The following is a 12,097-nucleotide window of genomic DNA, read 5'->3' on the forward strand; positions in this document are numbered from 1 at the left end:
ATATATGTGTATATAACTAATAATGAATAATTATATGTAGTTATTTTTGCTATCAGCGATAAATAAAGTTACAATAAATCAGTCAATCTCTTTCTATACCTATACACACTTCTAGCTGATTTTCTCTGTGTCGAACGACTCGCATGTACAAGCTGCACTTAAACAAAGAGCCCCCTCTCCGAAAACTGTGTATGTACACACTTCGCTAAGTCGATCTGTTTTATTGGTCGTTAAAAAATTCATTAGCTCTCGTTTTCGCAAGGAATCTTTTCAGAGAACACGATTGCGAAAAGCAAACTAGAAAGAGACTTCCTCCCTCTCCCTCTCTCTCTCTCTCTCTCTCTCTCTCTCTCTCTCTCTCTCTCTCTCTCTCTCTCTCTCTCTCCTCTCTCTCTCTCTCTCTCTCTCCTCTCTCTCTCTCTCTCTCTCTCTCTCTCTCTCTCTCTCTCTCTCTCTCTCTCTCTCTTACTCTGTCTTTCGATCGATCGAAATATTTTGTCAAATTCATAACGTATTTCGACATACATATTAGGGCGTAAGCCAGTATTCGACGAGAATAAGAGCAAAAACATAATCAATTCTGAAATATCGAACTAGTTTATCAAGGCAGTTTCTCCTTGACATTGCGCGCACGCGATATTCGACGTAATAGAATAGTAATGTAGTTATAAAATGACAGATCAAAAGCAAAGCATTTTTGATGAGCGCCTTTCTTTACCGACACACGATCCGCGAGAGATAGCGTAACTCACGAGTATAGCCAGTTGTAAAAATATTAAATCAACTGGCAGATGGCGAGCCAATCGTATATACAGTAGCGTCTTAACTCCAGCAAGTATTACTGTTGAAAGAAATGCAAGCAAGATCCAACAAGAGCGAAAAATTCATTCATCTTCTGTGACGATAAATTCGCTCGAGTTCCACTTTCAATCAACGCACTCTATACTCAGCACTCCCGTACGCTATTTTCGAACTAGCCTTAAAAAAATAGAATCGCACGCACTACTCACAGACGCACTCAGGCAAAATAAAAAATGCGAATGAGCCAGGAACGTTCGTTGATTATGCTGTCTCTGTGAGAGTAGCAATTGAGCAGCCTTCGTTTTTAACAGAGTGCAAGTGCGCTTTATGTGTATAGGTATATAGATACCGTAGAGCACAGAGCGCTCGCGACCTATGCGCAAGGTGAAAACGCGCGTACAAGATCATACGCTTCGCGTAAACGCGTATGTGCACCGTACTCATTGAGATGTATATATGCGAAAGAGAAAGACAGATAATAGAGGCAGAGACCGGTGAGCACGAAAACACACATACTACTTGCTTTCTCGGCGGTTACAGACGCTATGAGCCATTAGCTCCTCGAAAAGAGGTGATGTGTCCGAGAAAAAAAGCAGTACGTAACACACGAAGTTACAGCTTGTATAAGAATATACTACTCACCGCTTTTCAAGCTAGCCTCCAAACGCTCGGCTCACATTTCCGGGTTCGCCGTAGTCTGCGTGAATGTGTATATGTATACTCTCCGCTTTTCCTTTGCCGACGCGCGCGACAGCGTTCCCTCGTTGTATCTGCAGTCTCACCACCAACGACAACCCCCGGCTTCCTTCTTCCTTCAGATCATACGACTGTCGTCCCTTCGTTCTATCTTTCTCTCTCTTCGTGTCGATGTATCTCTCTCTTGGCGTCACTGTCCTACTCTTTCTTTCAGCTGATCAAATCCAACAGTTCCATACGACACTAATTCACTATAGCCCAAAATTCAGGTGTCCTCCTCCTTTGATGCGGGGGGCTCACGCGCAGCACCTCAGCAAAAATGCACCGTTATATTTCTCTTTTTTCTAGGCAGCGTGCCACGCGCGACAGCTCGACGATGAAAAGAAAAAATGAGAGAGAGAGAAACGGTCAAACGCGGACGAATTATCAAGCGCAACTGGCGGTGTAGTACGCTCTCCTCTCTCTCACAAACAACCAATGCTCGCAGTCAGCACTCGAATAGCACATAACACTAGCCCTCCACCACCGCACCGCTCACCAATGTGACTTTCCATAAGAGCAACAGAGACAACACTATTGCCGCATCATCGAACTACCGAGTCCGACAGAGAAAGGTTATGGCGTCGAAGCGCGTTCCATGCGAGGTCACTCTCTCTACAACTCACCGACTTACCACCAGCTGGCGCCACTCTGCGGCATAATATAGTTTTCAATCACACTGATTTTTTAAATTTTACGATTTGCAATAAACTTTTTTCACTTGGATTTCTCCCTTGAACATTTTTTACCACGTTTGAAAATATTTTTCTATTTATATTCTTATGATGTTTCATTTAATATTGTAACACATTTTCGTACAATAAATTAGTTGAGAGTGCAGCCGTTCGAACGCTCGATGAAAGTAGATGGAGCGGCAATTTCAAAAAATAGCACTCTAACGGAAGGGGAAACGCGACAGATGCGCGTCTTTGGGTATTCGCGTCGATTGGATGTGTTGCAGAGGAAACAAAGAGCTTCCGTTTTGCTCGGTAGAAGCTGGCTAAAATTGCAGACTCATGCAATTATTTCTTTGAGTTTTAATTTTTTTTCTTTGGCTCTATCTCGAAGTAATGAATTTTTATTTATTCGCCTCTCGGTGCTGTGGAGTTTTGCTTACATAAATTACATTGATTATTTAAATTTTGTTTAATATAAGTTTTTGTAAATAGATTTTATTTTCCAGCTAAACACATATAATTTTACTACAATCTACAAGTGATTATCTTAAAATCTTAATATTAATATTGACTTCATTGTACTCCTCTTCTCGGTAAGACATTTTTTACTTTGGAATTTCAGCTACGTTTACAACATCGATTATTGCTCATAATAATTTGCAATGGTTACGATCGCTATCGTATAATACATTGTAAAATTGATTCGTTATCATTACCTTACAGTTGGCACTTTAAATATACATACAGCAAATAGTATAATGTCGTTGACTTTCAACGCTTATAAAACAAGCGCTTTCACAAATAAACTTCATAGAAATAGAAAATTTAGCGAAATAGTATTATTTCGTAATAATAAATATATTTGTATAAATCCATATTATTCATAATTTTTTCCTTGTATATGCGACTAGCATACATTAACTTGTATCACATACTATATTGACTATCGTGTTGCGGGCGGAACTCAGTACGTTTCTCTCTCAAGCATTTCACTTTTCAATCACCAATTCCGTAACTTTACTTTCATCTCTATTTTTCATCTTATTCACAGATGAGTTTCAAGTCAATCGCTTTAAACTCTAATTTTTCAGTTAATCAAAACTCCTACGACTATTTGTAAATATTTCATGATTTTTAAACTTTGCTATATTTGTATTTTTTGAATGACTGAAAAATTAAAGTATTTTTTATTTGGAAATATGCATTTTTCTTTCTCTATTTTAGCGTTTGATAAATGCATTTTTTCCTTACAACTACGCATCATAACTATTGACTTTTAGTATTTTTATAGGCATCATTACTTTCAATAAGTTTGATTATATTACGATTCCAATTCCAACAAACATATCTCTTATAATTTTGATTTGCTATTTGCAGGAGATACGTCCCTTAGAAATTGAAGTCGCCGATATTTCATTGTAAAATATTCATGACATGAAGATTAAAAAATTGCAATAGTTGTGCTCGATAACTTTCCATTGTATGAATTGATTTTTGTTATCCATCATAATACTTCAGATCGATGATCAAAATCCATATATAGCAACGTCGTTTTTCTTGAGGCGAAAAGCCAAACTTTCCTGCATTTACATATCATTATGTAAGAGTTGATTTAATGAGCAAAAATTACACGAAGAAGTGTTGATCGAATTTACTACAAATAAAATAAAGTAGTAGACAATTTATTCTGCAGACAAGCAAAAATCCAATCTTCGATCAGCCTTCTTATTTGTATAGACTGCAAAATTATGTTCAAGAATTTACTTTATGGAATAGTGCCTATTAGACAATTCATAATCAAATGGAAACACAAAGAATAAATATTTGAGAAGAAAACAAGTGATGAAAGAGCGCAAATGCAATTTGATTGACAATTGCAATTTCGTCGTTTCTATAATACACAAAGCATTCGCATTATTAAAAAACATTCGAAACTACTAATAAGCGATGTCGAAGTGCATACTTCCGGTAAGGAAATCCACGCATGAATTTCACACGCACTGTTGCTTGTGAATAAAGCAAAAAACGACTGAAGCGACGGAAGTAAAACCAAGGCGAAATAATTTAGGCGGACTCTGTAGCAACAGATGCCTGATCACTGGTAGGACTAGCGTTGTTGACTGAGGCCTGTTGCGGCTGCGACTGGCTATTGTTGGCCGAAGTTTGCAACCCTTGCAATTCTTGCACACCTTGGAACAGCTTGCCGGGGAAACCGTGCAGCAGGTCGTACGATACGGGAGTCGGTGGCAAAGCGCCAGCGTGGGCGTGGGGCGATTGCAAGACTGCGATCACGCGCTTCAACTCCTCCAAGGCGTTACCTGCAATAAGTGCGCGATATCTCAATCCTCCTAGATTATATACATTGTTATTGCCGCACTTTGGTCAGTTTCACTGCAAGATTATCCTTGAAATCAGCTTGTAGAATTTCTCATTTGATCTGGAAAGTTTTTGCTCCGATGGACAGTCGTGGAAAAAAGCAAGTATTACGAATAAAAAACACTTGTAAATAACGTCAAAACGTCAAAACGTTTTCTTTTTTCAATATCAGCTATTAAATTGCCTAGAAATGCCTTCAACGATGTTTATAGACTAATTATAACATTTTACTTCTTGCGTAAGTCATAAAAATTGTTCACGTAATACTAATGGTATTTTTCGATGCGATTGAGAAATCTTGCATAACGTACAGAAATTAAATATATGCATAAATTAAATATAATGAAAGTAAGCGCATAGGTGTACGGGAAGATATGTAAGGGAAATGGGAAGAATTCAAGCAACTCATTTCAAGGTACTTTCTTTTCAGTCGATATATGTAGGTATATGGATCTGACCTTGCATGAGAATATAGTTCTTGGCGAGTAAAAGCGTGGCGATTTTCGAGAGTTTTCTAACAGATGGGCTGTGCGCATAAGGAATGACCGAACGTAGCTCGTCTAGTGCGTCGTTCAAATCGTGCATTCTTCTTCGTTCTCGTGCATTGATGTTCAATCTGACACTCTTCCCTTGCCTCGTTGTTTTCGACTTTGAAGGACAATTTCGAGAGGAGCTAGATCTGCAAGTTTTTTTGTTATTTTTTTTAACGTTAATGAACGCTTATTGAACTTCAAATTCATTGTACTTATATCCATTTATGAAAGCTGAACGCCTTGTAAAAAGACATTTCGTAACGTTGTTACAGGTATTTATAACAAGTTGCTTGACTAGATCAAAAGCAGCAATGCCAATGAGATGAAAGCAATGCCAGTTGATTGGTATGATGGCTATAAAGCAGGCTGATCCAACGTAACAGGGTAATTACCTCTCATGATCGGGCCTATTTTCGTCGGTGAGTGCACTGGACGACGGCGCATGCGAGGAGGGCGGCAACGGCGGGGCTCCGCCGGGGTGATGCTGCTGTTGCTGAAAGTAGAAGCCGCCAAGGCCAACGGCTCCCAAAGGAGTCCGTCTGCCGGGTGCGCTCTGCGCGTTCTCCGAGGCAGAGTAGACCGCCGCTGCCGTCGGCCCTGGCCCCATCACCCCGTGAACCGAGCCGCCGGGTCCTGGCTGGTGGTAACCCAAAGGCTCCAGGGACGGATTTGCGTGCGTCGCCAGCGGGTGCTGCAGCAGATGGCACGCCGAGTTCTTTTCTGCTCGTTTGATCGAGGGCTGCGGCAGGGATTTGGTCATCGCGGGGGATCGTTTACGCGCGCTTTAAATACGTTTGGCCCCCGCGGTAATGAACGGATTACGATCGATTAGATTTGTACCCGTTCTTCCGTAGCGCGAAAGCCTGATGGCCGACTTTTCTTGGTTTACGGTTACGTCTATCCAACCAGGGAATCTCATCTGATTGACTCGTGTCCAGCAATTACGAAACGAGACTAATGAATCCATTAGGAATCGATTGAGCGATGCTCGTTATTACACAGGCCGATAAAACGGCAAAAGGAGGTGGCTGCAGCTGCGATATAATAAAGGAGGCATAAAGCGCGAGCGCGCGCATAAATTGTAGATATCACATGACTAGCGGCGTGTGTAATAGATGGTGCAGCAACTCTATAGCTATACACGTTGCACAAGCTTTTATATACGCCCGGCACACGGAGAGAGCGCGACTTACGGTACTGCGATGCTCCCACGCCCAGGTCGGATGGGAGGCAGAGCGTTGCCATGGGCCCGGCTGTTGCTGCGGCTGAGGTTGTTGCTGCTGCAAGTGGGCCTCGGGCATCACCTCTCTCCGCTCGTCCTCCTCGCAGGAACTGCTTTCTCCGTCGTAGGACCTCATTCTTTGTCACTTGCTTGTCCCCGTAATGCCACTAGCTGTTTTTTATCAATTTTTTCGGTCTTTCTTGTGCCTGCAACCGAAGTGGTGATAATATACTATACCATTGTTTGTGGCAACGTTTGCCTTTGTTGATAAATGTATATCATTAGCTGATTTGGGGTTCATAATATTTTATAAAACCTGTAGTAAAAGGTACTAAAAGTTACCGAAAATGTGAAAGTTATAAAAAGCAATATTTTTTTGAATAATGCATTTATAGTTAAAAATACAATATTATAAGAATTAATAGTGATTAAGATGAATTTATATATTAGCTTCGACGGCTAAAATTCAATATTTTTTGCTGAACATAAAATTAAAATTATAAGTGTGACTTATTTTATTTAGCACCGGAAGGAATTGTGCAAAAATAGCACTCGGAAAGCCGCTTGTAATTAAAATAAATACCAAGTGAGGTATTTAATAAGAAAACAATGTGCATTTAATATCACTTACACAAAGAGCGCTCAAATCAGCATCAGATTTCCCCACAGCGCACAGCCGCGAATTTGTCACGCCACTTTCATCGCTAGCTTTACAATGGTCCACTTACAGCTGCCATAGTCTTGCAAAAGCCTGAGACGCTTATTTTTATTCGAAATCTTGCTGTTCGATCAATGATGACAAAGCGCCTCTAGCCGGAATGTTCGGCTGCTAAATCACGGCCACCATTTTATTCAGGCGACGCTCCGATTAAAAGACTACCCCCTGACATGTGCATTGTTCAATTAAACTTTACGGATTGTCCGTGACTTCTTGTCGTATTTCTTGATTTTAGAACTTAATAGAGTTCAGTGAGTGTTATGGGGAGGCTCTTGGGGCTGACCAGGATAAAATAATAAGAGGAATGGGAGATTTTGGGATTGAATGGGAAACGGGAAAGTTACGATCACTTACACGAACTGTTTGGGGGTGTCTCGCCAGACAGCAACTCCTACATGCTTTCAGCTATATCTCTCGAGATGGCGGGAGCATCGTTGGATGCTGTGGTATGGACCAGCAGCTGGCGTTCTCTGGCGAAGGGATGCAAAGCTTCTCTTTCAATAGCTTCTCAGAAGGTTACTGACCGATATTGGGCGAAAATGCGATTTTTCCAAGCGACTTTGTGCATTATCTTTTTATGGTAATTGACAACAATTCAACTTTTCATTTCTTTCACTTGATAAATTCTTTTAGTCAATTTTCTGCTATCTATTTGCTAAATTACTATTGACAAAATTTATTCTCTGGATGTCGGTGTAAAAATGCTCTTGTAACACAAGAAAAATATTTTATTAAAAAAATGTTTACTTTATTTAATATTATACAAAATGTATACAAATATAGATGTCAGTGTAAGTTAGCGTCAGTAGGAAGAAAGACTTATTATTTCACACAATGGAAAGAACATTTCATGTCGAGAAAAGACTATCATTTGAAAAATTTGAAATAAAATCTACATGAAAATTTTGTAGCAGTTGTCATTTGTAGTTAAATTTCCTAAGTATCAAAATACTATTAATTTCGCAATTTTTACGACAGCTCCATCCAACAGAATCCAAAATCATTACAGTATCCTGACAATTATTCAAAATTTTGCTAAAAAATTTAATTTTATTAATTAAAAATTGTATTTAATTCAAAACAAGTTGAATTTGATAAATTTTCTTTGCCTTAACTATTAATTTAATGAAAAATCGCTTACAAGCAAAAAAGTAAATAATAATCACATTTTTTTGAATACAGAATCGAAGCTTAAAATGTTTGAAAAAATATGACTTAACAAAATAAAACTCCATTTAATAGTTATTCACAGAAGATGAATTTTTAAAATAGACTCTAATATGAATATTTCTCCTCACTTTATCAGTTATACGAATTACAGATTCTGTCTATTCCTATTCTTTTATTCGTATGAGTTTAAAATATGAATAAAACGTTATTCGGAAAAAATCATATACCTAGACGTGTCATTTCCATTAAGCATTATTGCTTATTTTTATAACCTGTATGCAATGATGAATATTGCGAATTAGTGGAAATAAGACATATTTATTAGTCAATATACTAACAGAAAGATGCTTTTGTTTTAGTATATTATTTAGTATATAGTCAATTTTGCAAGCATATACGTAAATATATAGATTTAGATTTACTTAAATTTTATACGAATTATTTATAAATTTAATGGTCATTATACTTTAAAAATAGAGTAAAAAATAGTACATTACGATATTATCATTATAAAGTTGGAATATAGGAAAATAATTATTATATAATCGTATCTGTGAAAGGTAAAAAATAATAATTAATTCAATTCTATCATTGATTCAATTTAAGTACGCCACTGCATGAATAATCTAGAATTCAGAAATACGCCGTAAAGTATAGGATACGTAAACTATGGTACAGAAATAGCAGACATAAAAAGTTTAGAAATTGAATTTCTAAGTATGTCTAAATGCAAAGATTTATAAATATATGTCAAAAGACTATATATTACTTAAATATACCAAAAAATCTAGAAATGATGGTGACATTGATAATATAAAAATGAAAAAACCTAGTAAGAGGTTTGAAATACAATCCTCAAGGATTTTTTCATGTCACATTTGTGAAACTATTTCCACATTAAGAATTGATGTACGATGATGTAGAAGAAAACTAAGTTCTTGACATACCAAATACTAATGACGTGAAAAGTGAAGGAATATTTCGTAATTGAATTAACCAAGCGAAGAAAATATATAGCTCAGTGATAATATGTTATCAATAAGAAAAGGAAAAATCTATAGTTTAATGAGAGATTTGATTTTCTTGTTATAAAATAATTTCGAATACTAAGCTTCGCTACAGCATATACAAATTCGATAAAGTGAAAAAAGAGTTGAAAGGCGTTGAACGTAAAAGCTTTATCTAACAGTATCATCCAGCTATATATTAAAATTTTTTCAAAAAGAACAATTGAGTTATATGCACAGCGCAAACTGAATTAGGTAAATAGATATACAATGTAAGATTAAGTTTATTTTGTAAACTATGTACAACATAGAATACTTGGGGATTATTATTTATTCTACATGTTACCATTATCAAGTTAATTACAGTTTAATAGCACATGAGAAACTATCGAAACCGATGATATGATTACTCTTATTGCAAATACAAAAATGGAAAAATACAAAAACATACAAAAAATCAGTTATAGGATTATTACAATTGTAATATCAAACATGAAAAGTTTTATACTGTTAAAAAACTTGGTATCTATCTTAATAAATTATTTAATAAATTGTTTAAAGATAAAGAATCAGAGTTGCGATGGCTCGTTGATAGTTTCAAGTTGCCATGTGGTAAACCTGCAGGTATCGTTGTTTTTTTTAAGTGAATATGCCAAACTAATATTGTGGTTTTTATAGTGGTTTAGATTGAACTATTTAATAAACAGTAAGTATAGTGATACATTGGTGGATGACAACCCTGGTTTTATATTAAATTTTATAATATAGACAAAGTATAAATTTCTGTGGTAAAAAAATACACGAAAGTGCTAAAAAAAATACAAAATGACTGGAGCAGTTTATGCCGAACACCTACCATAAAAACCAAAATATAACTATTTTGGAATATGATAGTTCCAATTGTTCTCAAAAACATTCTCCGACCTACGGAAATAGTGAGCAGGAATGACCTTAAGTCCAAGTGACATACACAAAGATCTGGCTAAGTAACTATGTAAGTGTAAAGTACGTAGTTTAATGTTTTGTCTACTTGCACATAGACTTTCAGACAGCGTTACCTTTACTTTCAAACTTGCATACTCAGGTCATTGACATATTTAGCATTAAAAATCGCAGAAAAATTGTATTTAATCTATATTGTAATTGGTTTTTTTTCATTGTAAATAATAGAAAAAGAGGGTTTGATATGGAAAGTTACAGCGAGATTATCGTAAAATCTATGTTCAGACATGGTATTATACTGCATGCCAAAAAGGAGATACAGTATACCAAAAGTCATTATAAATTACTTGTACTTTCAAATTTACTATATGGAAGACAAAATATGATGTTCGTTCATGCAGAAATTATTTTAATATCTTGGAGTATTTATATGTATAAAACAAAAACAAAAAAAGGAAACAAATATTAAACTAGTAAGAAAATGAAGATTGGACAATAATGTTGATTATTGGTATATTTAAAAATATGATAAATTTAAACAAATGAGTAGATTAAATTCAATATTATCGACCATTAAAATTTCCGATCTTTTGTAAAGACAGTTGAAAAAATAGTTGGCTTCAATGTCAGTTAAATTAAAAGTTCATAGTTGGTGACAATAATACATTTGATTATGAAGGACGTGATGAAAAAAATATATGACTGTGTCGTAAAATGGAAAAAGACGCACTTCTATTCAATTACACAATTATTAAATAGGGTTAAAGGAATAAAGGATAATTTAAAAAAAGAGCAGCTTTCTACATTAGAAAATGTATATCATTACTAATATGAACTAGGAAAATGTTTGCTATTTCAAGAAAGTTATTAACGAAGATAAATTCGATTTGTATATATATAATAAGCTTCAACTTTTGCATCAGCTCAAAATTTAGAAAGCGCAGAGATAATATTTAATGCATCTAGATATCTTGTTATGGCCAGAGACAATTGAAAACAATGTTTTATGTATTAGATTATTTAGGAAATGCCAACAAATAGTTTTTCGCAGCTTTATGTACCTTTTTGGATTCTACAATCTAGATCTAGATAATGTGAAAAATCTCAAAAAGAGAAAGCTAATATTAAACCCACTTATAGAAAGTGGATTCGCGAGATATATCGAGATTTTATCTGCTGATTGGTATACTTTTCGTAGGTTCTTTTTTCATCCAATATGTGCAAATATGCAAAGTAATCTCTGGTGACTTTTCATCAAGCACTTTTCAAGATGAGATGATTTTCGTGGTTTTCCGATAATACAAGTATCATACTCAACACCAATTTAAAAATATCTTATCCATAGATATAATTTTAGACTGGTTAGTCGTCGTGATTTTGAATGCTAATATATAACTTCCTCGAGAAGTTTTATATGCTTGTTTTTTTCCAATAGAAGCATGGAAATATTGGGAATTCTTAGTCACTAAAACTCCCCCTCGCTGATCTGTCTTTGCAACGTCTAGTATACATACTGACACTTCTTTTCAGTATTACTTTGCTAAGGCCTGTTCTGAACATGGAGAATCTATATTGTGCTTCTTAGCCTATCAATCACACCCTCTTTCTCATGTGATGTAACTATGACCGCTAATAAAGGTTCATCCCGGATAGTCGGAACAATCGTAATTCTGTTGCTGGCTGACGCTGAATACTTCTCTCCGGTCATAAAAATATGTCCGATACCTCCGGGGCATAGTCGCTTACATGACTTGCCCAATTTCAGAGGAAGTCTATTTTACCATCATACACAGGTAACTATACTTTGGCTTTATTTACTTTATTCAAAAGTATAAATAGTATCAATGCTATCAAGTTTTTAAGGAATACTTTTTTTCATTCATAGTATATGGCAGATTCTACCATACCTTAAATCT

The 12,097-nt window shown here is 35.9% G+C and overlaps 2 protein-coding genes across 5 annotated transcripts in view; both read right to left on the reverse strand.

Annotated features, from left to right (window-relative positions):
* The window catches only part of LOC131665232 (uncharacterized), a 47,314-nt gene extending 45,201 nt beyond the window's left edge, over positions 1-2,113 (reverse strand). For 2 of the 3 annotated variants that reach the window (XM_058936978.1, XM_058936977.1), the window contains exon 1: positions 1,444-2,112. The gene's annotated coding sequence lies outside the window, so the exon portion shown is untranslated. Of the gene's footprint in view, positions 1-1,443 lie in introns of all 3 variants that reach the window. The other variant, XM_058936982.1, reaches the window with a different exon arrangement.
* Positions 2,114-2,790: 677 nt separating this feature from the next.
* LOC131665229 (class E basic helix-loop-helix protein 23) lies at positions 2,791-7,416 on the reverse strand. 2 transcript variants are annotated; one of them, XM_058936974.1, is made up of 5 exons: positions 6,976-7,416; positions 6,316-6,550; positions 5,515-5,813; positions 5,048-5,268; positions 2,791-4,531 (listed from the first exon to the last, which is right to left on the reverse strand). In XM_058936974.1, the coding sequence occupies exons 2-5, from the start codon at positions 6,478-6,480 to the stop codon at positions 4,278-4,280; spliced, it is 939 nt and encodes a 312-aa protein (XP_058792957.1). In that variant the 5' UTR covers positions 6,481-6,550; positions 6,976-7,416; the 3' UTR covers positions 2,791-4,277. The 2 variants fall into 2 exon arrangements, with proteins under 2 accessions (XP_058792957.1, XP_058792956.1); XM_058936973.1 differs by having other exon boundaries at positions 5,515-5,861.
* Positions 7,417-12,097: the final 4,681 nt, after the last annotated feature.

This window comes from Phymastichus coffea, unplaced genomic scaffold, assembly GCF_024137745.1.
Source record: "Phymastichus coffea isolate CEN01 unplaced genomic scaffold, Cenicafe_Pcof_1.1 PCOF00048, whole genome shotgun sequence".
Lineage (NCBI taxonomy): Eukaryota > Metazoa > Arthropoda > Insecta > Hymenoptera > Eulophidae > Phymastichus > Phymastichus coffea.

Bases quoted from the DNA above. Each gene is read 5' to 3' on its own strand.
- LOC131665229 (XM_058936973.1), bottom strand. From the start codon at position 6,480: ATGAGGTCCTACGACGGAGAAAGCAGTTCCTGCGAGGAGGACGAGCGG. The intron at 5,862-6,315 runs GTAAGTCGCGCT...TCCCTGCCGCAG, and splicing joins CGTGGGAGCATCGCAGTACC to CCCTCGATCAAACGAGCAGA. The intron at 4,532-5,047 runs GTCAGATCCATA...CACTTATTGCAG, and splicing joins GAACTATATTCTCATGCAAG to GTAACGCCTTGGAGGAGTTG.